Here is a 26,484-nt window from a genome sequence, read left to right on the forward strand (position 1 = left end):
GCCTTCTTTCAGCTAATGAAAAGCACTTTTAAGTGGTCATTGCTTGTTGGGGATGGAATGGAATCAAAAGGAACACTTTGAGGTGATCTGTAGCTCGCAAAACTATATGAGTGAATCTTTAAAACAAACTTTCACAGAATTCTTTTGGCAATATATGCAGTAACAGGAGCAGGCATTTTAAACAGTTACTCATGCTCAGTGTCATTCTCTCTTGTGGTATGAGGTTAATTCTAAGAGAGACTAATTCATTGTAATGGTAATGTGGGCTCTCTTCCAAAAACACTTGAGATGTAACAAGCATCACTAGGGCACCAGAATGGTCTTTGTGAAAGAAGAAACAATGTCCAGTGTCTGTCCTCCTTTGATCAAAGTGAAGAAAAATGGGGATTTTATTTCATTTATAAGTTGTCAGCAATCATTATTCCTTTCTTATGCTTTGAATAACTATTTCCAGCCTACTAATCTTTCTAGTACATGGATTAAAAGTAATTTAAATAAAAACTACTCAACAAATATTATTCAGGAAAAATTAGGTAGACCTCACATAGAATGCTTTGGAATGTGTACTATACAATGACTTTGACAGCTTTATGCCTGTGCAAGCTTATTGTACATTCCATTGAGGAATTCCATATATAGGAGAAATACACACATACATACATACATACACACATGCTCTTACCATTAATTTTGCCATAATTAAGCAGATAAAAGTTAATTTTAAAAAGCAATTATAAACTTGAGAGATTTATATTAAATAAGAAAAGCAGATAGAGCAACTGTATTTTGAAAAAAGAAACAGCACATATGGGAAAGTAATAGCCTAAAACATCAGAATGTTGAACAGAGGGATTTTATTGTGAGGGGTTTTATTGGAATAAGGTTAGATTTTATGTGCTAATACCTTGCAATTCTGTATGAAATACCAAAGTAAAATGATGGCATTTTTCTACCTACTAGATGAAATTAAAAGACTCTTACTCCTTGGAAGGAAAGTTATGACCAACCTAGACAGCATATTAAAAAACAGAGACATTATTTTGTCCACAAAGGTCCATCTAGTCAAGGGTATGGTTTTTCCAGTGGTCATGTATGGATGTGAGAGTTGGACTATAAAGAAAGGTGAGCACCGAAGAATTGATGCTTTTGAACTGTGGTGTTGGAGAAGACTCTTGAGAGTCCCTTGGACTGCAAGGAGATCCAACCAGTCCATTCTAAAGGAGATCAGCCCTGGGTATTCATTGGTAGGACTGATTTTGAAGCTGAAGCTCCAGTACTTTGGCCACCTGATACAAAGAGCTGACTCATTGGAAAAGACCCTGATGCTGGGAAAGATTGAGGGCAGGAGGAGAAGGGGACAACAGAGGATGAGATGGTTGGATGGCATCACCGACTCAATGGACATTGGTTTGGGTGGACTCTGGGAGTTGGTGATGGACAGGGAGACCTGGCGTGCTGTGGTTCATGGGGTCACAAAGAGTCGGACACAACTGAGCGACTGGACTGAACTGAAGTGGTATTTCTTAAAATCTATACATTCCTCAATTGTTAAGGCTTTTCCATTTTTGTTACTGTGTATCTTTTATCATCTGCTAAGGATTTGGATTGCATGATCTCTCTTGCCATGTTTTCACTGAACGCAGAAGGTTTCCTTTAAAAAATGAACATCATAAGCTACTTGTTTGCATCATAGCCATTTGTCATAGGAGGAAAAATGTAGTTTGCAGAAGATGTTTCTTAGAATTATTCCGTGGAGAGTCTCTTTTACCCTATCAGCTTCCCACAACCTACCATCTGTTGGGGTGGTCTCTAGTTCAGATGTCAAACTTTCTTCTTTTAAGTGAACCAGATGTGTTGATGTAGCTTGTTGAAAATGTTAGTTGCTCAGTCATGCCCGACTCTTTGCATCCCATGGACCTCAGTCCACCAGGCTCCTCCATCCATTTGATTTTCTAGGCAAGGATACTGGAGTGGTTTGCTATTTCCATCCCAGGGGATCTTCCTGATCCAGGGATTGAACCTGGGTCTCCAGCACTGCAGGTAGATTCTTTACCAACTGATCTTGCAGGGCGGTAAATTTCATTCCAGATAAGAAACTAAAAAGCATTAAAATAAAAAGCATTAACTTAAAGGAATTTATTTGCAGTTTTCTGTTTGAAACAATATGTTCTTTAGTTAAAAACTATACTTTTACTGATATAAAACCATGTATACAAAGTTGCTTTGTGGTTCTTCCTTTTTTTTCTGTCATCTAAGTGTATATTTGAATTTGGGAGAAAGGTTTCTCAATTGTTGGGCAGAATACTGAAGCTGCCCATGACTGTTTAACAGGCATTATCTATACTGATTAAATCTGACATGAAACATACCTCATCCAAAGGAAAGTGATCCATTAGTTATTTTAAATGGATTTCTAATGAAACAAACTACAATGAAATGAACGGAACCACAGAGTATGAATATAAAACCTGACAACATGTCGGTTGAGAGTATAAGAATAAATGTATGTGAGAGCGTATATGTGCAAGCAAATACACACACATACACATATACATAAGATACACTTTTAAGTTTTATCATAAAGAGTGAATTTTATACTTAGTATGTTTGGAAATTTAGTTAAGGGCAAAGATATTATCTCCCTGAGCCTTCTAATGAATCTCATATTAAAAATCTGATAGCATGCCCTTGCCTTGTATGTGTGGCCTTGGTGGCATGTCCATGCTTCTAACTGATTTATCTCTTGATTTCCTGAACAGCACATTCTAAGAGATGGTCAGGAAAGCCACCTTACCCAAACAAGCAGTTTTCATACTGTCATAGCCTTCCTGGCTTCCTTCTTTATCCTCCCATCCTCCAGGTTTTCCAAGTCATATTTTTGTGAATTAAGGCAAACATCAGAAATGTGTGCCCTTCCTGCCATATTCATATGGGATTGCCTCTGGGAAGATGTTCTCAATTCCCTTTTAGAAAAGGCATTCCTTCCTTCATCCCACCCCAGCAGGCAGGCAGGACATTTGTACCTTCATGCCAGCACTTGTAATGCACTTGCATTATAAACAGCCTTGGTCATGAGAGTCAGGGTTTACTGGTTCTTTGCTTTCATTGTATAGCCCAGTGATTAGCACATCGTTCATTTTCAGTGTGTTTACTGTATTTAACCTAATCTAAACAATTACCCATAAGAGATGATTGAGAAGTAGAGAAGATAACAAGAAAATAAAGTAGAATTATATGATGCAGGGAGTGGGAATATTGTCTTCAGACCTTTTTGCTTCTGTATCATTTACACTGGTCCCATTGATATACAAAAAGACATTACTAAGAGTTGGTACTGTGAAACTGCATACTGTCAGGAAGAAGCAACTAGACCAAGGTCACGATTGGAAGCTGTTAGTATTTTCATTTGAAGTACATTCATTCATTTATTCATTTATCTATATATTATTGAGGACTCACTCTGTGCCGGGTAGTAAGGGATACCAAGCTCAACAAGACAGTGTTTCTGTCAAGGAGCTAATGGTGTCCTGGGGTGTGGGCAATGCTGTTTTGAAAAAAGGAATCTCAGGATACTCTCTGAGTACCCATGAGAGGGGATGCATGAAAAGTTTCCTTGAGGAGAAAATATTGAACTGATATTGAAAATCAGGACTTCGCCCAGGAAAAGAGAGAAAGAGATAGAAAAGAAACATTCTAGTTACAGCAAACTATATGCCAAGGCATGGAAGCAAAATAAAATAATGTTTAGAAAAAGACAAGTAATTTGGTATATCTGGAGCATAAGGTACATGTAGGGCAAGGGAAGCCAAGTCCAGATCATAGGTATTCTTCAGTGCTGATTAAGGAGTTGTGACTTTATGTGCAGATGGTGGAAGCTATGAAAGAGTTTAAGAAGTGGCGTGGCAAAGCCAAATTTGTGTTTTAGATCAGTCTATCCTTTTTATTAAGCCTGGATGATGGATTGAAGGAAGCAAGCCTGTAGTCAGAAAATCAGTTATGGGGCATTAACAAATCTAGAAGAAAAACGGCAAGAATCTGACCTAAGTCAGTACTAATGAGGATAAAGAGATATAATAGGGAGAAAGGGAACGAGGGAGAGGAATGGACCTAAGCACTCCTCAGGAATCAGAAGCAAAGCAATCTGATGCTGAATGAATGTAGAAAATGAAGATAAGGAATAGTAAAAGATAACTTCCATGGCTTGAACGAATGGGAAGGCAGTGGTGATGTCATTCAGTGACATAAGAAACATAGGAAGGTAGCCTGGCTGTATTGGGAGGAAAACAGGGAATATATTTCAGACAGAATGGTGCCTGGGGATTAAGGGAATAAGAGATTCTGCCTCTTTATCTCAAAACAGAGATTTGAATCAGGGCTTTTCTGTTGTGTTCCTGTATCATTGTCTCAAAACTGCCATTAAGGATGTATATTATATATTTTATAGACACAGGTATATACATCCATATTTTGATTTTTCTGTAATAAATAAAAATTAAAATATTGCAGACTCCTGTACTTTGTAAAGGATGTTTTAAATCACATAGTTGGAGAGCTTCACACAATATTAAAAATAATCTAAACCAGCTCTTCCTTTCTAGATGAATCTCTGAAACCCAGTTTGCTTAAGTGACTTGTCCAAGGTCACAGAGTAAATCAACAATAGTACCTTGAATTAAAACCCAGATAACCCAACTCCTAGTAAAGAGAAAAGTTAAGCAGCTGTTTATAAACATTTTAAAGTTTCATGACTGAATTTTTCTGCATATGAAAAGGTGGGATGCAAAAGAGATGTTCCAGGCTAGTGAAATGTGTTTTGGCACAGGAAACATCTCATTTGTTTATGTGAAGAGAGAATGATTTTCCCAATTATGTGAAACAGCAACTTTCAGCATCTATAAAATTGTGGTCTTAAAAGAGTCATAACTAAGAAAAATAATTTTAAAATGTATTCTTATGGGATTTTTCTGGGGTACCCTTGAAGCTTAGCTTGTCCATATGTCTCAACAGGGGTCTTGCCATTACTCTGTTGGAGGGATGTAACAAACATCCCCTCAACATTATTAATTACAGTAGCTGAGAGCTTCTTACAAAAAAAAAAAAAAAAAAAGAATATTTACAGGAAGAAATACAGTCAGAAGTAAACTCCATCAGAATATTCACCTAATCTATTGAAATGACCAATCTATAAGCATCTATTTCTGGGAAGATTCAACTCTTTTTACTGGTAATATCTGGCACCAGGCTTAGTGCATAGGATGCGTTCAACACATATTGCTAGGACTGAACTGAACTGGTGCAGGATTAATAAGCCTGAACTAATAAAGGGTCTGGTCTCAGTGGCTTTTCCATTTGAAGGGTGATGCATAGGGAGAATAAAAGTCAGGGAGATGCTGAGACTTCTGGGCTAAGGAGCAGCTAGTGGATATTAGTGCTGGAAAGCGATAATAGAATCCAAAAAGCAAAGTTAAACTCCCCCAAACTGATAAGCATGAATTAGTATTGTAACAGGGTAGCCTCAAATTAGGAGACATCAGAAGTAAAGCAAGTAGGAAGAAGCAAGAGGCTGGAAAAGAAATGTGGGATGAGCCAACACCAGCAGCCATTGCTGTTGGCTCAGCCTGCTGATACAAGTCTGAGTTTCCCACACACCAAGTGGCCACAGCCCGACATCTGACATCAATTAGTTGTTTCACCTTGCTCTCTGTAACCTCTCTGAACCTCAGTCACCACATCTATAAAACGAGATTCTTGGAGCTCATAATATTTAATGTCTCTTCCAGCTCACTTATTCTAATGGTTTTCTTTCTTCTGTGAATACTATTTTTTCAGATACCAAAATAAGAAATGAGATTCATGTCACGCATATCACTACAGAAACTATTTCAAATGTCAGTTTGATGGATCTATTGTCTATAAAGACAATAATACTTCTCCATTTCATAAAAGAAGCAGTATACTGGAAATTCTAATAATAGAAATTCTTGAAAATAATATATTTGGTCTCAGCCATCTTTTTTTTAATAAAACCATAAACCAAGATTTGGGTGCATGTTCAATATTGCCACTGATTTATGAAACAACAATATTAGATAAAAGCATCAACATTTAAGGCATTTTTTTTGCATTGCTTTACCTTTTTATTACTTTCCCATATTTACCCTTTTACTTTATTTCATGGTTGTTTTGCCATAACTGAGTAATACCATATGCACCAACATTCAATGAGAGTCCATTTAATCTACAACATATTTTAAGTGTACAATGCCTTTGTCAATTTTTATAGGGCTTAAAATGTTATTTTCCTAAGAATTACATGGGGAAATTCTATTCTTTGTGCTTTAAGATATGCTCTTGTTTAAGAGGTTCCTTGAAGTGATCTCTTGAAGTGAAATGATAGAGAATGCATTTCATATGCAAGACATGTCATAATCTCACACAGATTCTGGTTCTTATGAACATGTAGTGGCAAGAGTTTTGAGAGCCCAGTAAAAAATCTCTCCCCAAAGTCTCTTTTGTAGTAGAAAATTATAGCATTAATTCTCTGCTAGTCACTGGGCAAACGACTTGGGCATGCAATTTATGAATGAACTACAAATGTCTGATAATCTTCACTTCTTAAAAATATTTTTTCTTTACTTAAGGATGCTACTTGTCAAACACTGGACTCTATATTTGCTTTCTCACCACCTAAACATTCCCCAGGATATTACAGGCATCAATCACTGTGAAAATGATTAAATAAAAAAATGAAAATTTATCTGTCCTTGAACAGTTGTACCTCGTTCATTCTGTAGCCTTCATTTTTGTATTCCCTGCACGAATATTGTGTGTTACCAGAATTTGTCTGTGACATTCATGAGAGTGTGCTTGTGCTTGATGGGTGATCATTCTTTAGAAGGAGCACATCCTGAGGGGGCCCATCTAGCTTCTTTCAAAGCAACATCATGGCTCTACCCCAACTTACTGTGTGATCAGAGACAATTTGCCTAACTTCCAGAGTCTGTTTCCTTATCAGTGAAGTGAGAAAAATAATAGAATGGCTGGATTGTTATAAGTAGTCAATGAGCTGTGTATCTGTAAAACCTTATACATACCTAGCTTTAGTAAAGGCTTAGTGTGTTGTCATTGTTGTTATTATTTTTTGTTACATTAAGCAGTAGTTTGTAAGAAATAAAATCAGTGGAAGAAAACATTATTGTAAACTGTATACTAAGACAGAAAAGGTAGGGGCTGATGAGAGTATTTTTAATGACCCATTGTATTGAAAGTGCTGGCAAAGTAAACTTGCCAACTACCTGGCTTGAGATCTGTCCCTTCATCTCAGATTACCTTGCCCTCTAATATAGTAAGTCAGAATGAAGTAATCACTCTCTTAATGTTGCATGTTTTTGTCAAAGAAAAAAGTAAGTGAATTCTCAATGAGCTGGCTAAAAATGTAATCAGTCAATCAATCAGTCAACCAGCCAACCAGTCCACAGCAGAACAGTTCCCACAATTCTGATGTTAGTGAAACAGCGGAAGGTAGATTTGAGTCCTTTCTTTCATTTCTAACAAGACACCTAAGCCCTCTGAGCCTCAGATTTTTAAATCATAAAATGGAGTCAATACTTTCCTTTTAAGGTTGGTGTAAGAATCAGGTCAGACAGTGTATGAAAGTTCTTTGTAAACACAAAATCACTTTACAAATGTAGCATTAATTCCTTGCTTAAAAATCATCACTGATTGTTTATTGTGTCATTTGGAATCGCATCCTATATCCTCTTATTAGCTTTTTGGCCCATACTTTATAAAAACTCTGGAGTCAGACACAGAGTGGCATTGTAGTCAAATAATTTTATGAGTCTGATTGGGAGTCTCCTACTTTATAACCCATTAGCTCTTGTGGCCATCAAATTCTACGCTTAAGATTCATATCTTAGATGTTGATAAAACATGGAACCTTGAAGTAGCCGTCATATTCTGTAAACATATTTTGAAACCAGTACAGAATATATGAAGACAATCAAATTTGTTGCATATATTTTCAGAACCTGGCTAATGTAGCACTTGAAGATGGATTTCACAAATATACATCTATAGAGGAATGTTTAGAGATAAGATGAAAGTTGTCCTCATTAATTACACATCGTATATTTGACTTCTGCCTCTCTCCTCAGCATTTAAATCAACTACATCTGGTTTTTGCTACTTAAGTGTGCCATTACCTTTTACATTAAAAAGCAGTTAGAGAGAGAAGCCCCATTTGATTAAAAAATAATTAGCTAGCATTAGATTCATGTTACCGTCATGGCAGCCCAAAGAAGAATTTTAGGATAGGTTGGAGACCTGCTTTATTTCTACAACAGGATCAGCAATAGAACTGGGATGCTGTTTGTGATGAATACTGGCATAAGGCAGATACTTGACTTGCTGGTGTTGATTTTTACAGTTAAAGGCACAGTAATGCAGAATAGACGAATGGATAGTTTCCAGCATTGATAAACTACAAAGCAGCTAAACCTTGATGTAGTCACTCTATGTCAGAGGAAGTCCTCCTCTATGGAGACTGAGGCACATGATTATTACTACACCCAGAATAAGTCAGACTCTGGGAACTGACTCCCACTATACAACCACATAAGAAGTTGATGTAATTGTATCAGCAGATCTATACTGGAGCTCACTGGTTAGTGAATTTTCACTCAGGAAATAAATCTACATAGGGAAAACAAGTTGTTGGTTGAAATTTCTCGGTAAGTGTGGAATCTGGCATAAAATAATTTTGATGGTCTAAGTCACTTTTACTCAAGGAAATTGCCATTTTGTGAACAAGGTAAGAGGCTAGTTGTTCTTTAGTCCCTAGGTCGAGTCCATCTCTTCGCAACCCCACGGACCGTAGGCTGCCAGGCCCCTCTGTCCATGGGATTTCCCAGGCAATAATACTGGAGGGCACTGCCATTTCCTCCTCCAGGGGCTCTTCCTGACCCAGAGATGGAACCCAGGTCTCCTGTGTCTCCTGCATTGCAGGAGGATTCTTGGAGCCACCTGGGAAACTTATAGAGTAATTAAGTAGCGCTTCAGGTGACTAAAGGTTAAAAACATGGCTGTTAGCACTGGGGGTTGAATTCTTGTTTGTTCTTGAGCAAGCTGTGGATTTTCTAAGCCTTATTAGTCTCACCCATAAAATGGCTATAACAATACCTACCATATATGATTGTTATAAGGTTTAAGTGCTATCATAAAAGGAAAAGCACGTAGCTCAGTGCCTGCAGCATAGTAGACAGTAGCGAAATGTCAGCTATAAATGCCAGATATCATCTCCCTGATGGAGATTTATCTGCTGTTTTTGAGAAAATGCACATTTATATACTGCCCCAGATTTCTGGATAAGCATGAAACATACTGTAAATAACGTGCTTGAGGCTTCCTTTGCTAAGCATTCATTGTTAGAAACTTAAATCAATGTGATTGAAGCAAAAGGAAAAAAAAAAGTGGGCTGCTCAAGGAACATCACACAGTTTACAACTGCATGTCCAAGGATGAATCTGGCTAAAAACATGACAAGATTGAGGTACTCTAAAAGTACCCTTCTCTCTGTATTACCTGGCTATCTACCTACCTACCTACCTACCTATCTTTCTGACTTAGCCTCATTCTTAGGCTGGCACGGGTTTTGTGAAGGCAAAATGGTACATCAAGTGTCAGTCATATGTTACCAACTTACCACAGAGGAAAAAGAAGTTCTTTTGTAAATGTTGGACAGAATTGCATAACTGAGACTTAATGGCTTTGCTTATGGTATCTTTTGATTCTTGAACAATACGTTCTCTCCAAGCAAGAGCAGAACATTGTGGTTTGTCAGGCTCAAACAGGTACCTATCCCTGAAGCTAGGGTAAGACAACTCTATTCAAAGCATTTGTTCTGAAGGAGGAAAAGACACTATTCCAAAAGAAAGTTAAAGGATGTTATTAGAAAAAAAAAAAGGAACATATGAGCAGAATCCAAAACAATAGATGTCTGATACTCCAATCTACCCTCTGTTCTCCTACACTTCTATTGTTGTTTAAATGTTAGTTCAATTGGAATAAAACCAAGATTGAATTTAGCCTAGAGACATAAATTTTGTTAAGATAGTTTCTAGATATGTATCCTAATCTATTTTGTAGTTGTTTTATATATAAAAAAACTTATTTCCCCCTACTTCTAATTTGGGAATAAAGGATGAAGGGGAGTTACCTTATATTGACCACGAATAAGGTCAGAACTTATTACTAATAACATGAGTTTAATTGTGACCTTTCATTTTCTTTAGCTTGGGGCAGCCTCACGTTTGAGGAATAGAAATAAGAGATGTTGTTAGAAAGTGAACTGCCAAAGTTTACAGAGAAGAATTTATTTTTAGGCTATATTTATTACATGACAGTAGTGTTACTATAGATTATAAAATAGGGGATGTATTTTGGTTCACCAAATCAGTAAAAATCACGTAGCTGTTAATGATTTGGAACCCAGCTTGTGAAGCACGACTTGGCAGAACTATCCAGTGGTTAACAGTGTTGGTATGAGAGTTAAGGACTTCAGTACTCAATTCCAAGTCTGACTGTTTTGTGGTGTGTGGCCTTGGACCTGACTTCTCTCGGATGCAGTTTTCTCCATATGTGTAATTGGGTAATAAAATGTAGTCACCACACAGTGCTGGGAGAGAATTAAGTGCACTGAGAGGGAAGTGCAGGCTTCTTTCTGTATTTTTCAAGCAGTGCACATGCTCAGCCTTATTCTCCCAGGTGCCTAATGGGCTCCCTTATATTAAGTCACTTAGTAATTTTTCTTGGCCTCTATGGTACTATTTATTTTACAACTGTAGTATTTTCTAAGATGGTACCATCGAGGACTAAATGTTGCCCAAAGCAAGAAAGGCAAATGCTGGACCATATTTTCAGTGAGGGTTTGTGTGTGTGTGTGTGTGTGTGTGTGTGTGTGAGAAGGAGCACTGAGAAGCTCTGAGGCCCTGCCGCTCACTTCATATGCTCTTGCCTATACTTTAATATTCCTTTTAAAGGCTTGTGTTTTGGATAACTGTCCCCCTCCCACTACTTGTCCCATTTTTCTAACCCAGCATAATTTTTTATTTTTCATTACAGAGGAGGCAGAATTATTCTCAAAGTTGAGTGGTCATTATGATAATAATGAAAAGACCAGAGAACCAAGATTTAGATTTAAATTATTCTGGTAACTCTGTTGAGTTTTTGCTGGATGACCTTAGGCTCATCATTGACCTTCTCTAATTCTGTTTCCTCACCTATAAAATGAAAAGAATGGTGAGCTCATCCGTGCATGACTCTCACTCCTTTGCTGTAAGGGTTAAATGAGAAAGCACTGGCCAAGTGTGAATTTCCATGCTGATTGTGTTGATTTGATATGTGCATCCGGATATTAGGAGTCTGTTAGCAACTGTGTTCCTGTGTGCTCTGTCCCAGTTTCCCCAGCTCCCAGAGCTGCAGAGGATTCCTGCCAGATGGCTGATTTGCCAGCTGTGTCTTGTTTTGTCATTGTAAATATTACATGCTCCAACCGAAAGGCTTTGCTTATAATGTAGTATGCCTTGCCCTTCATCTCTTGCAGATTGAGAATTACATTGTGGAAAATATGAAGTCGGAGATGGCTCAGATACAGCAGAATGCAGTTCAGAACCACACGGCCACCATGCTCGAGATAGGGACCAGCCTCCTCTCTCAGACTGCAGAGCAGACCAGGAAGTTGACAGATGTTGAGACCCAGGTACGTCGCAGCCCAGAGTTGACAAACTCTTAACTGGAAAGGTTTCTTTTTTTCCCTTTAGCTTACTTCATAAACACAGAGCACATTTCAGCACTGAGAATGGGGAAACATATACTTTTTTGTTTATTGGTAATAACAACAATGACTGCCTGACATGCTAGGCATGCTTCTCTTGATTTCATGAGAGTTGATATATTTAGCTTTGTATGTTTGCAAAAACAGGGCTGGCAAAGCACTTAATTGGCATTTAAATTTCAAATAAGCACTGCAACTACCAACTGTGATACGACCTATGTCAAACAGAATAAGCGTTTGTGTCAAATCAGTGCCTTTGATGCACATTTTGACTTATACTATTTTATCTCTGGTAGTACTCTACCATAATGGTACCTGCAGAGGTTTTGTGCACTCAGTGGACAGGAAGGATAACCCCAAATGAACTGATCTGGAATGTGTAGATTTTTTTTTGTCAGCATGATTTTATAATGAAAAGTAAATTAAATCTCTGTCTTCATATGTATATTCAGGTATGTGTGTGTGCTCAGTTGTTCAGTAGTGTCTTACTCTTTGCAACCTCATGGACTGTAGCCTGCCAGGCTCCTCTGCCCATGGAATATTCCAGGCAGGTTGCCATTTCCTCCTCCAGGAGATCTTCCTGACCCAGGGATCGAACACATCTCTTGAATCTCCTGCATTGGCAGGTGGATTCTTTTACCACTGTGCCACCTGGGAAGCCCCATATACACATATGTATATGTATTATATATTATATATTACCCTACTATGGACAATGACATACTTATGTTCAAGTCAGTAAAATGTCTTTTAACTATCACTGCCGCAAGTCTACCAGTACAGTTTAATGAAAATATTATTTTTGATGACTGGAAGATAATCTCTTGGTCCCCTTTTAAACATGGAAATGGTTACTCCATTTACCTCTCTTGAAATCCAGAGGATGATTCTGTCTCAATGAAGTTGATTTCTGGAATTGAAGGTGAACTATATTGTGAAAAGATAAACCGAGGCACATTAAACTTTTCAAGAGTTTACTCAAGCAAACATTGACTTAACTTGTGCAGCCCAAAAGCAGCTCTACTACAGGAACAAAGGGAAAGGTTTTAATATGGACACTTTAGAAGCGAAGCAAGGAAATCATTTGATTGGCCATAGCTTAAGCATTTGCCTTATTTAGGAAAGCCCAGTTGGCTGTTTGTGATTGGTTGTTCTTAAGTTTCATTTTCATGGATTTAAGCCCATTGACTCTGGCTTAGATTTAGGTTTGCTTATGTAGGTTACCAAGGCATTAGAGTCATCTCAATCTGATGGCCTCTAATGTTTAACTTTTAACAATATAAATTCAAAAATAATATGCAATCTTTGTTATTATTGTTCTAAGTGGTGTCCAACTCTTTGCAGCCCCATGGACTGCAGCGTGACAGGCTTCCCCGTCCTCCAACATACAACCTTGTTTCTGTTTTATGTCATTTGTGTTAATGGCATCACAGGTCAAATGTTGATATTTAAAGACAAATAGCAATAATAATTTATATGGACAGGGCATTTTATATTATGCAAACCACTTTCTCATGGACAAATGATACTCACGAAGTCTATTTAGAACAGAAAGCTTGAGTGGTTTTCTCATGTTGATACAGCTTGTTGTTGTTAGTAGCTAAGTTATGTCCAATTCTGACCCCACGGACTGCAGCAAACCTGGCTTCCCTGTCCTTCACTATTTCTTGGAGTTTGTTTAAACTCAAGTCCATTGTATCAGTTATGCCAACCATCTCATCCTCTGTTGATACAGCGAGTGAACTGAGTTTGGTACTCAAACTGAGACATACACATGTCTTTCCTTTTCTGGCCTCCTTGATTAGTGATAATACCTGCATTGGCAGGAGGGTTCTTTACCACTAGCGCCATCTGAGAAGCGCCATACATATTCTACTTAAACCTAATTGAAAGTAAAAGTTGCTCAGTCATGCCTGACTCTTTGCAACCCCATGGACTGTACAGTCCATGGAATTCTCCAGGCCAGAATACTGGAGTGGGTAGCCTTGCCCTTCTCCAGGGGATCTTCCCAACCGAGGGATTGAACACAGGTCTCCCACATTGCAGGTAGATTCTTTACCAGCTGAGCCACAAGGGAAGCCCAAGAATACTGGAGTGGGTAGCCTATCCCTTCTCCAGCAGATCTTCCCGAACCAGGGCTTAAAGTGGGGTCTCCTGTATTATTGCAGGTAGATTGTTTACCAACTAAGCTATCAGAGAAGACCTAAAACCTAATTATTCAAGTTCTAATGCAAGGCCAGGTTTACAAAGTGAGTCCTAGATTACTCCTTAATCCCAGTACACTCTATTCTTTTGTCATAAGCATTTATAAACCTTTAGTGCCACCCAGGCATGCTCCCAGGTGTTTCTTCCCTTCTTCAGTCTACTTTGGTTCACTTTGGTAAGTCTTGCTATTCCTAAACTCACTTTGGGTCTCAGTTATTTTAGGAACTCATGCCAGTAGTTTCACAGTGTATTTTAATGCCCTAGCTTTCATATGATGTTGTTATAAAGATAAGTAACTTACTGCTTTTTAGTCTTCTGCTGACCTTGTAGACTTGAACTTAATTAAAGTAGGTAGAACCTTGGATTTATTGCAGTGGTGTTTAAAAGTATTCTTGTCCTCAATAAGCATCTTAATCAGAAAAGAGAGAGAAGGAGTACAATTAAAAAACCCTGCTGGTCATGGTGGTGAGACGAGGAACCGATGCTGGGCCTGTCCCTTCCTCCTTAGTTTAGCTTGCAGTGTTTTCTTTACTCTGTTACCAGTTCATACCAATATCTCCTCTCTTTCTAGTTCCTCTTCCAAGCGTGCAGTGTGAAGGGCTTAATTCATATTATTCATGCCTCTTCCTGTAGTGTGAATCTATTTCTGACTTCTTCCTCAGGCCAATTTTGAATCAGTGTACAGTAGTAGACAAAAAATATGTATATTAAAATTCACCTCTAATAATCTGCACTTACCTCTTTTTAAAGCAATTTTACATGTATTCAGTTCAGTTCAGTTCAGTCACTCAGTCATGTCTGACCTCTTGAGAACCCCTGGACTGCAGCATGCCTCCCTGTCCATCATCAACTCACAGAGTTTACTCATGTCCACTGTGTCGGTGATGCCATCCAACCATCTCATCCTCTGTCATCCCCTTCTCCTGCTGCCCTCAATCTTTCCCAGTATCAGGGTCTTTTCAAATGAGTCAGCTCTTCGCATCAGGTAGCCAAAGTATTGGAGTTTCCACTTGAGCATCAGTCCTTCCAATAAATATTCAGGACTGATCTCCTTTAGAATGGACTGGTTGGATCTCCTTGCAGTCCAAGGGACTCTCAAGAGTCTTCTCCAACACCATAGTTCAAAACCATCAATTCTTCAGTGCTCAGCTTTCTTTTAGTCCAACTGTCACATCCATACATGACTCCTGGAAAAACCATAGCTTTCACTAGCCTTTGTTGGCAAAGTAATGTCTCTGTTTTTTAATAAGCTGTCTAGGTTGGTCGTAACTTCTCTTCCAAGGAGCGGAACAAATGTCTTTTAGTTTCATGGCTGCAGTCACCATCTGCAGTGATTTTGGAGCCCAAGAAAATAAAGTCTCTGCATGTTTCCCCATCTATTTGCCATGAAGTGATGGGACCAGATGCCATGATCATAGTTTTCTGAATGTTGAGTTTTAAGGCAAGTTTTTCACGGCTGAGTTTTCCAAATTTGCTGGCATATCAAGTGCAGCACTTTCACAGCATCATCTTATAGGATTTGAAATAGCTCAACTGGAATTCCATCACCTCCACTAGCTTTGTTCATAGTGATGCTTCCTAAGGCCCCCTTGACTTCACATTCCAGGGTGTCTGGCTCTAGGTGAGTGATCACACCATCGTAATTATCTGGGTCATGAAGATCTTTTTTGTACAGTTTTTCTGTGTATTATTGCCACCTCTTCTTAATATCTTCTGCTTCTGTTGGGTCTGTATAATTTGTTTCCTTTATTGTACCCATCTTTGCATGAAATGTTCCCATGGTATCTCTGATTTTCTTGAAGAGATCTCTAGTCTTTCCCATTCTGTTGTTTTCCTCTATTTCTTTGCACTGATCACTGAGGAAGGCTTTCTTATCTCTCCTTGTTATTCTTTGGAACTCTGCATTCAAATGAGTGTATCTTTCCTTTTCTCCTTTGCCTTTTGCTTCTCTTCTATTCACAGCTATTTGTAAGGTCTCCTCAGATAACCATTTTGCCTTTTTGTATTTCTTTTCCTTGGGGATGGTCTTGATCCCTGCCTCATGTACAATGTCATGAACCTCCGTCCATAGTTCTTCAGGCACTCTATCAGATCTAATCCCTTGAATCTATTTGTTACTTCCACCATATAATTGTAAGGGATTTGATTTAGGTCATACCTGAATGATCTAGTGGTTTTCCCTGCCTTCTTCAATTTAAGTCTGAATTGGCAATAAGGAGTTCATGGTCTGTGCCACAGTCAGCTCCCAGTCTTGTTTTTGCTGACTGTGTAGAACTTTTCCATCTTTGGCTGCAAAGAATATAATCAATTTCTATTAGTTTTGAATAATTTTAAAAAAAATATTTAGTTGGGTAGATATTATTACCATCCCTTGTTAAAGACGTGGAAGCTAAAACTCAAGAGAGGTAAAGAAATTGGCCTCAGGTGAAAAAAACTTGTGAATATTAGAGGGAAGATTTGAACCCAGACAGTCTGGCATCAGAGTCTACATGCTTTACAGGCTTTCTGTCTATACTCTCTCTCTCTCTTGTGATTCTGTTCTCTCTCAGAGGCTACAGATGCAACTGGGGTTCTAGCAGAGGATAAAATGAATTTCAGATAAAGCAAATTAATGTGGATCTAATAGATCTAATGAGGCTCTATACATGATGAAGCTGCTGCTTTTGCCACTGCTGCTGAGGGAACCACCATCTACTGGTGGTTTTTACCATGTGCCTGCACATCGGCTCATGTAACCCACTGCTGACCTTGTCACTTTCTGGCTGTGTAACTATTACTATAAAGAAGTTCCATAGAAACAGTGTAATTCTCCTCCAACTTTCAATCGTTTATATAGAGCCATAGTTTTAGAAACATAATTTAATAAAAATTTTAAAGATATATTTTGAATACCTCCTTGATGCAAAATATTTTCACAAGTACCAAATAGAATACAGCAATAAGTAAAGCAGTCTTTATACTCAGTGAGCTTGAGTTAATGTGACACAAATTTGCTAAACCATTTCTTTCTTGACTTCCCATTAATTAGCTGTGGAGCCTCCCTCACAGTCATAAAAATGCATCTTTCCAATTTCCTGCTGGTGCAGAGGTGTAATAGATCAATGGCCCCAGCTGCTGGGCTCTGAAATCCATCACTGTGTTAGTACAGAGACTACAATTCTCAGCGGCCCCTTCCAGCTAAGGATGTATTGTGGCAGTGATATTTAGACCCACTCCTGGTAGCTGTAAGATGCCACTGACACATGACTTGGCTAAGGGCTCTCCATCATCAGCCTTGCCAAACTTTAGCACAGCTCCCTGCATACTAAGATGTCCAGTTAGCCTTACTCCTTTCCCTCTCTTCTTCATTGTGATTAGATCTACATCCCAGTCGGAAGGTGACCCTAGTCAACTCTGGCTTTTCCTCAATTTTGTCTCATAGGCATTTCCCCTAATTAATTTCCTGCAGTCTGGTATCTGCTTCTTAGAGGTCACAAACGATCACACCTGTTGTTTGGACTTGACTCATACAATTGTAAACTTAAAGTAGTTCGGGAACAATTTAAACAATGAGCTTGTATGTCTAAGCAAAAATAGGTTTGAAAGAACAGAAAGGTCAGCACTCAAAGTTGAACACTATCTCTTTAACTTGATGAGAGGGTAGCTGAGTAAATATTTAACTTTTTGACTGAATTGAAATGGCAGTAAAATAAATTTGCTAATGAGTCATCCAGGGAAAATACCCTGATAATTAATTTTCTCACAAGGTCTGGAAAAGGGTTTGATAACCTATTAGAAGAGGGCTTAGTCAAATTTGAAATGCCATTTTTCAATGGCATTTTATTTTTGTAAAATAAAGTTTTATATGTTGCATATGGGTGGTTTCTCAATGTTGTTGTCCATTCATTCAGTTGTGTCCGATTCTGTGACCCCATGGACTGCAGCACACCAGGCTACCCTATTCATCACCATCTCGCAGAGCTTGGTCAAACTCATGACCGTGGAGTCAGTGATGCCATCCAACCATCTCATCCTCTGTGGTCCCCTTCTCCTCCTGCCTTCAATCTTTCCCAGCATCAGGGTCTTTCCTAATGAGTTAGCTCTTCACATAAAGTGGCTAAACTACTGGAGCTTCAGCTTCAGCATCAGTCCTTTCAATTAACATTCAGGACTGATTTCCTTTAGGATGGACTGGTTGGATCTCCTTGCAGTCCAAGGGACTCTCAAGAGTCTTCAACACCACAGTTCAAAAGCATCAATTCTTCAGCACTCAGCTGTCTTTACAGTGAAACTCTCACATCCATACATGACTACTGGAAAAACCATAGCTTAGGCTAGACAGACCTTTGTTGGCAAAGTAATGTCTCTGCTTTTTAATATGCTGTCTACTGCAAGGAGATCTAGCCAGTCCATTCTAAAGGAAATCATTCCTGGGTGTTCATTGGAAGGACTGATGCTAAAGCTGAAACTCCAGTACTTTGGCCACCTCATGCGAAGAGTTGACTCTGAAAAAGATTGAGGCTGGGAGGGATTGGGGGCAGAAGGAGAAGGGGATGACAGAGGATAAGATGGCTGGATGGCATCACTGACTCGATGCACATGAGTGTGAGTGAACTCCGGGAGTTGGTGATGGACAAGGGAGGCCTGGCGTGCTGCAACTCATGGGGTCGCAAAGAGTCGGACACGACTGAGTGACTGAACTGACTGACTGAACTAGGTTTGTCGTAACTTGTCCTCCTCAATAAGAGAGCAGAATTGAGAAGTTGTACCAGGGCCTGCTAAGACTAAGATATTTACTATCTGGATTTCTATAGCTATAGCTGATTAACTCCTGCACCAAGATTCCAACTCATAGAGAGCAAGGATTCTGTCTATCTTGGTCACTACTCTATCCTTAGGATTTAAAATAGTACTCACACAACAGGCTATCAATAAATACATGTTGAATGATTAAATTCACTAATAATAGTCACGTTGTTGTTGTTCAGTCGCTCAGTCATGTCTGACTCTGTGACCCCATGAACTGCAGCACGCCAGGCTTTGCTGTCAATCACCAACTCCCAGAACTTGCTCAAACTCATGCCCATTGAGTCGGTGATACCATTCAAACATCTTGTCCTCTGTTGTCCCCTTTTCCTCCTGCCTTCTGTCTTTCACAGCATCAGGGTCTTTTCCAATGAATCAGCTCTTTGTATCAGGTGGCCAAAGTAGTAGAGTTTCAGCTGTACCATCAGTCCTTCAAATGCATATTCAGCATTGATTTTCTTTAGGATTGACTGGTTGGATCTCCTTGCAGTCCAAGGGACTCTCAAGAGTCTTCTCCAACACCACAGTTCAAACGCATCTTTTCTTCACTACTCAACCTTCTTTCTTGTCCAACTCTCATATCCATACATAACTACTGAAAAAACCATTGCTTTGACTATACAGATCTTTCTTGGCAAAGTAGTGTCTCTGCTTTTTAATGTGCTGTCTAGGTTGGTCTAGCTTTTCATCCAAGGAGCAAGTGAACTTTAATTTCATGGCTGTAGTCACATCCTCAGTGATTTTGGAGCCCAAGAAAATAAAGTCTGTCACTGTTTCCATTGTTTCCTCATCTATTTGCCATGAAGTGATGGGACCAGATGCCATGATCTTAGTTTTCTGAATGTTCAGTTCTAAGCCAGCTTTTCCACTCTCCTTTTTTACCTTCGTCAAGAGTTTCTTTAGTTCCTCTTTGATTTCTGCCATAAGGGTGGTATCATCTATATATAGATTATTGATATATTATTAATAATAATTCTCTAAGATTATCTAATTTTCACAGATTTCCTCAACTTTTTACTAAAAATTTTATTGGCATTTTATATTTGAAGACTTAATAGTCTCTTTTAATTTGGAGCAATGTTACTTTTTTTTAATTGAAGTATAGTTGATTTATAATACTATATGTTTCAGGTGTACAGCATAATGATTCACAATTTTTAAAGATTATACTTCATTTGAAGTTATAAATTATCAACTATATTCCCTGTGTTGTACAGTATATCATTGTAACATTTATTTTATGTGTGCATGCACGCTGAGTCACTTCAGTCATTGTCTGACTCTTTGTGACCCTATGGACTGTGTAGTCCCCCAGGCTCTATCCATGGGATTCTCCACTAAGAATACTGGAGTGAGTTGTCCTGCCCTTCTCCAGGGGATCTTCCTGACCCAGGGATTGAACCTGCATCTCTTGCGCTGCAGGCAGTCTTTACCGCTGAACCACCAGGGAAGATCCATTTCTTTTATACATAATAGTTTGTACCCCTTAGTCCCCTACCCCTATCTTGACCCTTCCTCACTTCCTTCTCCCCACTGGTAACCACTAAATTGTTCTCTATAACTGTGAGTCTGTTTCTTTTTTGTTATATTCACTAGTTTGTTTTTTTAGATTCTTCATGTAAGTGATAACATATACTATGTCTTTCTGTTTAACTTTTTGTTTTTCTTGAGATTTTAAAGATACTTGGTCAGTTGTTCTGTATAGTGTCTCATAGTCTTAATTTGTCTGAATATTTCTTTATGACATGTTTTTAATTTACTTTTCCATCCCCTGTATTTTTTTTTTAACTGAAAGTTAAGTCTACAGGCTTAATTGGGTTAAGTTGGACATGGGGGTGGGTGTGCTTTGTAGAATTACTAGTCACTTCTTATTTCATCTCATCAGGAGACATAAATGCCAGCTTGCCACCCTCTTGGTAACACTAATTTTAAGTTGGTTAGGGTAAAAAGACCCTATAGCTCTCCATTCCAATTGTCTACTTTCCCCTTGGAAATTAGCAAAAGCCCTGTAGACTAATACATTGTCACACTGCCTATCACTGACCAAATAAATTATTTCCTTGATTTTGTAAAATGGTGATCATCTAACTAACTTCTAACTCTCCTTCCATGTATGTATACTAGCCTTCATTCTTCTGTAAAAGTCTAATTGCTGAGGCATCATACCTTGTGTTCTGTTTTTTTTTTTTTAATTTGAAAAACATAGTTAAAGTAAAGAAAATGGAAACCTACAGCAAGGCAGATTTTATTTTATTTTATTTTTTAATTTTTACGTTATTTTACTTTATAATAAGTTAATATGCCAGTCAAAGGAATTTTTTTATGTGGAATATTTTCCTTTTAAGAAAGATTAGAGGCACTTAAGTATTAAACAGAGGCTGGATGAAATTATCTAGCTCACTTTCTTTAAGAAAATAGTAATTTTTATTTTAAAATTTTGCTTATTTTTTAAAGAAAGAACTGAAATTTTATAGTCTATAAATCCTCAGTTCCAAGTCTTAGATCATTTGTTCTTGTTGTTTTAGTTGCTAAGTCATATCCAACTCTTTGTGACCCCATGGACTGTAGCCCACCAGGCGTCTCTGTTCATGGGATTTATCAGGCAGAAATACTAGAATGGGTTACCATTTCCTTCTCCAGGAGATCTTCCTGACCCAAGAATTGAACTCATTTCTCCTGCACTGCAGGTGGATTCTTTACCACTGAGCCACCTGGGAAGCCCATATCTTCCTTACTCTATGTATAGAGTATATTGTGAAAAATTTATGCTTTGAAATTGTTTCTTGAGGGCTTGTGTTACATACTCTTCACTTTCCCCTTTCCTTTCCTCTTCTCTCCTCTCCTTTCCTGTCGTTACCCTTTTATGTTTTCCCCTTCTTTCTCTCTTTCTCTCTTTCTTTCTGATATGTGCTTTTGGAACATGTTTAGGCTAAAGAAGGAAATGTCTCTTGTCATTTTAATGGAACACTCAGATTATTGCTAAGCAGCTAGTTCCATAGACACATGGAAAGAAAGTGGTCAGTTTATCATAGTTTCCTGTACAATTCTCTTTAGTTGCCTGCTTTTGAACTTCAGGCCCATTTTAATACATCAAGGGAGAGAGTTGAAATAAAGCAGCTCTTGGATTAAAATGATGGAGAGAGAAGAAAAGGGGTTGCCTTTTGTATTCAAAATTGGCCTGAGATGACCTAACACTTAGCCTGGACATTTGAGATTTGTTCCCCTGTTTCTTGCACATTCAGACTCTGCTTTAGATTGGGACTGTTATAACGAAAGTCCAGCTTGATGCTCACCTGGCCTGTTACTCTATCTCTGAGCATTACCCAACTTGAAAACTGACTCACTAGCCTTTGGTTAGCATCTAAGGAGTAGCTCCAGGATTCCAGGCCTCATGCTGGGCTCCTGAGGTTTCAAGGGCCTCAGGTGAACTAGTCCCCACTTTGTGCAGCTGACATCTTCACAGGGCAGAATGATAGCATGTGAATGAACTGACAAGATGATTTCATTTAAATAGTAAAACAGGGCCACCTGATGGAAGATGATGGGGGAGCTCCTTTACAGAGACTAGCCAGGATGGGCCTCCTTAGACAAGACTTGAATTATAAGAATAAATCACCCCTGCATCTGGGAATGGATGGACATTCCAGGCAGGGGAAACTGCAGGGGAAACTGCAAAGACCCTGAGGTGGAGATTAATTTGGCATGTTGGGGTAGCAGTAGGAAGGCCAGTGTGATTGGGGCATAATGAGCAGGGAAGAGAATGGAAAGGAAGGAAGATTTCAGAAGCAGTCAGGGTCCTGATCACATAGGCCTTGGAAGTTAGGCTGAGAACTTTGGAATTTGTTCTGATTTTAAAGGGAAGTCATGAGCATATTTAACAGAGACCATGACATCTGATTTATGTTCTTTAGAAGAGCACTCTGGTTGCTCTGGACTGGAGGTAGCACAACGTAGAGAAAAATTAGCGGCTATAGTGTCTCCAGACTTAGATATAGGCAACTTGATTTTCAATTTTTGATGGTTCCATTTTGTTCTTAATGTTTTCTCATGTTCTTCTCAAACATGAAGACCAATTTCTGTCCTCTGTAAAATGAAAATTTTGGTATTTGAGAATATTAGGAAATATGATCAGAGACTAAAGAGAATAAAGGAGAAAATAGATTTTAATGGCATATGATATACTTGATTCAATGAGACAATGAATGCATTCATTCAATAAATATTGAGGGTCCTCTCTATGCCAAGCACTGTTGTAAATCTCACCAAAAAATATAGCTGTTTCATACCCTAGTTAATTATTTCCTAAATTGTCATTCTTGTTAATAAACAGACAAACAGAAAACTCACCCAAAGATATGTTTAATAGTTTAAAATTATATCTTGTGTGTCCCTAATCTTTATATTCTCTACCTTTTTTTTCCCTCTGGACTGCTTTTAGCTCTGTCTTCAAAGCATAGGTTCTCTTGCTCCTGTTTTCTCTCAGATGAAGCAATTTAGGACGGGAAATACTTTTTTTTAACACAAACATGAATTTCAATTAGTAGTAGTAACTTTTAGACTAGCTTTCAGATCTGTAATCAGTATAATTGTATAAATGAATTATAGTCGCTTAAAACTTTTTTAAAGCCCAAATGCCCCACCTTAGTGTTCTCTTCTCTAACCCCTTCTGCAGGGACTGGGGTGAAAGCAATGAGATCAGGTTATGCAAGACTGAATCATACATTTGTAGGGGCATATCCTGTTTTTAGTTTAAAGTGATATTCTGTTCCATGTGGATAATTTTTACATTAATTTTTATCTTTCAAAGTGTTGCATTCAAATATAACTTGATTATTGAGTTTTTGGCTCATCCTTAAATCCTACACCTGAGGCAGTTGCCTCTCTCATCTCACCTAGTCCCTATTCTGCTTCCCTCTTCACTTCCAATCTCTCCATTAGCCCAAGCCCCAGCCCTGATCATGTCAGGATATTTTGAAGAGGCTTTTTCTGTGTGAGTCTTATATAATTACAGGTTTAAACATGCTACAGAAAAAGAGGAAAGTTCTACTGGTGTCATTTTTAGAGGAGGACCCTTTAGATTGATATTGACCCTCCAGAAGGTTTCCCAGGTCCTTTTCAACAAGTGTTCTAAAAATGGCACCGTGGTTATAAAAGTTCTCAAACAACATAAGGAGTTTTAAAACTAATAGTACTTTCTTCCTTGTCCTTTTTACCTCTGTTAAAGGAGGAGGAGAAAGGGACAGGGCCAGGGTATTGGCACAGCTTGAAGGCATCTTCTAGAACAGGAATGTATGTTGTTTGCTCAGAGGACGGGTAGGTTTGCATTCATGGCTCACAGTCATGTTATGTTAAAGCCTGACTAGCAGCATGCGTCTTTGTGATTCAAGATGAGGTGAACATTTAGAGTTTCTGGAGGACCCCATGTATGCAGTTGAAAAATAACTGTCAGTCAGTCTTCAGTGCAATCTGGGTTCCTAGTTACTTCATCTCCTCAGATGAAGATCCAGGATGGTTTGATTCTCCCTCTTCTTGCTTTTCTGTGTAAAGCATGAGAATTACTCACAGTATCTGGGTTTGAAACCCAGTTCTTCCCTTGGTTCCTGTGTCGATTCTGGCTTCTCTCTGAACCTCAGTTTCTTCATTTATGAACTGATAATAATAATTCCTCTTACTAATTCACTGGGTACCTATGTCTATGAAATAATGATATCTAGAAGGACTGGCATGAACTAACATGATAGGTGTTCAGTAAATTGTGCTCATGAATCTGTCTAAACTGTATCATGAGATTTTTGTACATTTCTAATCAGTTTTTGCTAGGTGATGGGACAAGGAAGATATGTTTTACGTGCCTATTAGTTATTCTTAGTTATATACAGTATCTAAGACCTTGTACTAACAATTATCTTGTACTTGTAAATATTGGAAATATATATACACACACATTTGAGGCACAGTGGGCTATTGTAGGGATTGTGGTGGTGATATTTTAGTTGCTAAATCATGTAGGGATTGAGGACGTGAAAATTTAACTATGAAAAATGGTTTTAACAACTCAGTTTTCTCATTCGATTGCAGTTCAATCTTGAACAAATATAATGTTTGAGACATGTAAAGCATTTTTTTGTTAGAATGTAGACCATTTTATTATCCTAGAGAAATATTATTTTAAAAGAAAACACAGCTAAATAAAAAATCCAAAATAATAATTTTGACTCTTTGTGAAGATTTAAATGTTTTTATCTTTTATCTTAAGGTACTAAATCAAACTTCTCGACTTGAAATACAACTGCTGGAGAATTCATTATCAACATACAAGCTAGAGAAACAACTTCTTCAACAGACAAATGAAATCTTAAAGATTCATGAGAAAAACAGGTGAGGGTTGTTGTACTGCAAAAATATTTACATATGTACTTATATCTTCTACCTTCTGCCACCTCTTAAAAAAAAAGATCGAAGTAATTTGAAAAAAAAATACAGAGGCAAATTCATTTTTAATATAAAAAGAAATGAGAGTCTAAGGTGACTATTGCTTACGCTCTTGAAATATTTTCTTTTTATAACTTTTAACGCTAATTTATCTAATATTCTGTTGTTCAAATCTTACTATACCCACAAAAATTAATTCTATGACCAAATTTGGTAACAGAAAATATTGTTTCAGCAGAACCAAACTCTACAGTGATAGTGAAAAAAATTGAGCCTCTGAAACTCTAAATTGAATTATCACTTTATCTGCCCTCAGCCATTTACAGACCTACAAGATGGTTGAATTCAGAGTTCTTGTACTAGAGAGAAGCACATTTTCTTTTCAGAAAATTATTTCCCTATCAAGCTTGCTCAAGAGCTGTCTCCCCTCACCCTCCATTTAAAGTCATTAACTCTGAACATAATAAATTTCTTTGGTTAGCTCTATAGACAAATTGATACCAGGGATTAGATCTGATAGACAGAGTGCCTGAAGAACTATGGACAGAGGTTCATGACATTGTACATGAGGAAGTGATCAAAACCATCCCCAAGGAAAAGAAATGCAAAAAGGAAAAATGGTTGTCTGAAGAGGGCTTACAAATAGTGGAGAAAAGAAGAGAAACTAAAGGCAAAGGACAAAAGGAAAGATATACTCATTTGAATGCAGAGTTCCAAAGAATAGCAAGGAGAGATAAAGCCTTCCTCAGTGATCAATGCAAAGAAATAGAGGAAAACAATAGAATGGGAAAGACTAGAGATCTCTTCAAGAAAATTAGAGATACCAAGGGAACATTTCATGCAAAGACGGGCACAATAAAGGACAGAAATGATATAGACCTAACAGAAGCAGAAGATATTAAGAAGAGGTGGCAAGAATACACAGAAGAACTGTACAAAAAAGATCTTCACGACCAAGATAACCACGATGGTGTGATCACTCACCTAGAGCCAGACTCCTGGAATGTGAAGTCAAGTGGGCCTTAGAAAGCATCACTATGAACAAAGCTAGTGGAGGTGACTGAATTCCAGTTGAGCTATTTCAAATCCTAAAAGATGATGCTATGAATGTGCTGCACTCAATATGCCAGCAAATTTGGAAAACTCAGCAGTGGCCACAGGACTGGAAAAGGTCAGTTTTCATTCCAATCCTGAAGAAAGGCAATGCCAAAGAATGTTCAAACTATTGC

At 38.1% G+C, this 26,484-nt stretch overlaps 1 protein-coding gene across 2 annotated transcripts in view; it reads left to right on the forward strand.

The window, feature by feature from the left end:
• ANGPT1 (angiopoietin 1) overlaps nt 1-26,484 on the forward strand; it is a 296,850-nt gene that overhangs the window by 164,296 nt on the left and 106,070 nt on the right. For both annotated transcript variants that reach the window (XM_040262143.1, XM_040262144.1), the window contains exons 2-3: nt 11,603-11,758; nt 25,080-25,201. In XM_040262143.1, the coding sequence (XP_040118077.1) occupies nt 11,603-11,758; nt 25,080-25,201 (278 nt within the window). The remainder of the gene's footprint in view (nt 1-11,602; nt 11,759-25,079; nt 25,202-26,484) is intronic.

The sequence above is a fragment of the Oryx dammah genome, unplaced genomic scaffold (genome assembly GCF_014754425.2).
Source record: "Oryx dammah isolate SB20612 unplaced genomic scaffold, SCBI_Odam_1.1 HiC_scaffold_19, whole genome shotgun sequence".
Taxonomy (NCBI): domain Eukaryota; kingdom Metazoa; phylum Chordata; class Mammalia; order Artiodactyla; family Bovidae; genus Oryx; species Oryx dammah.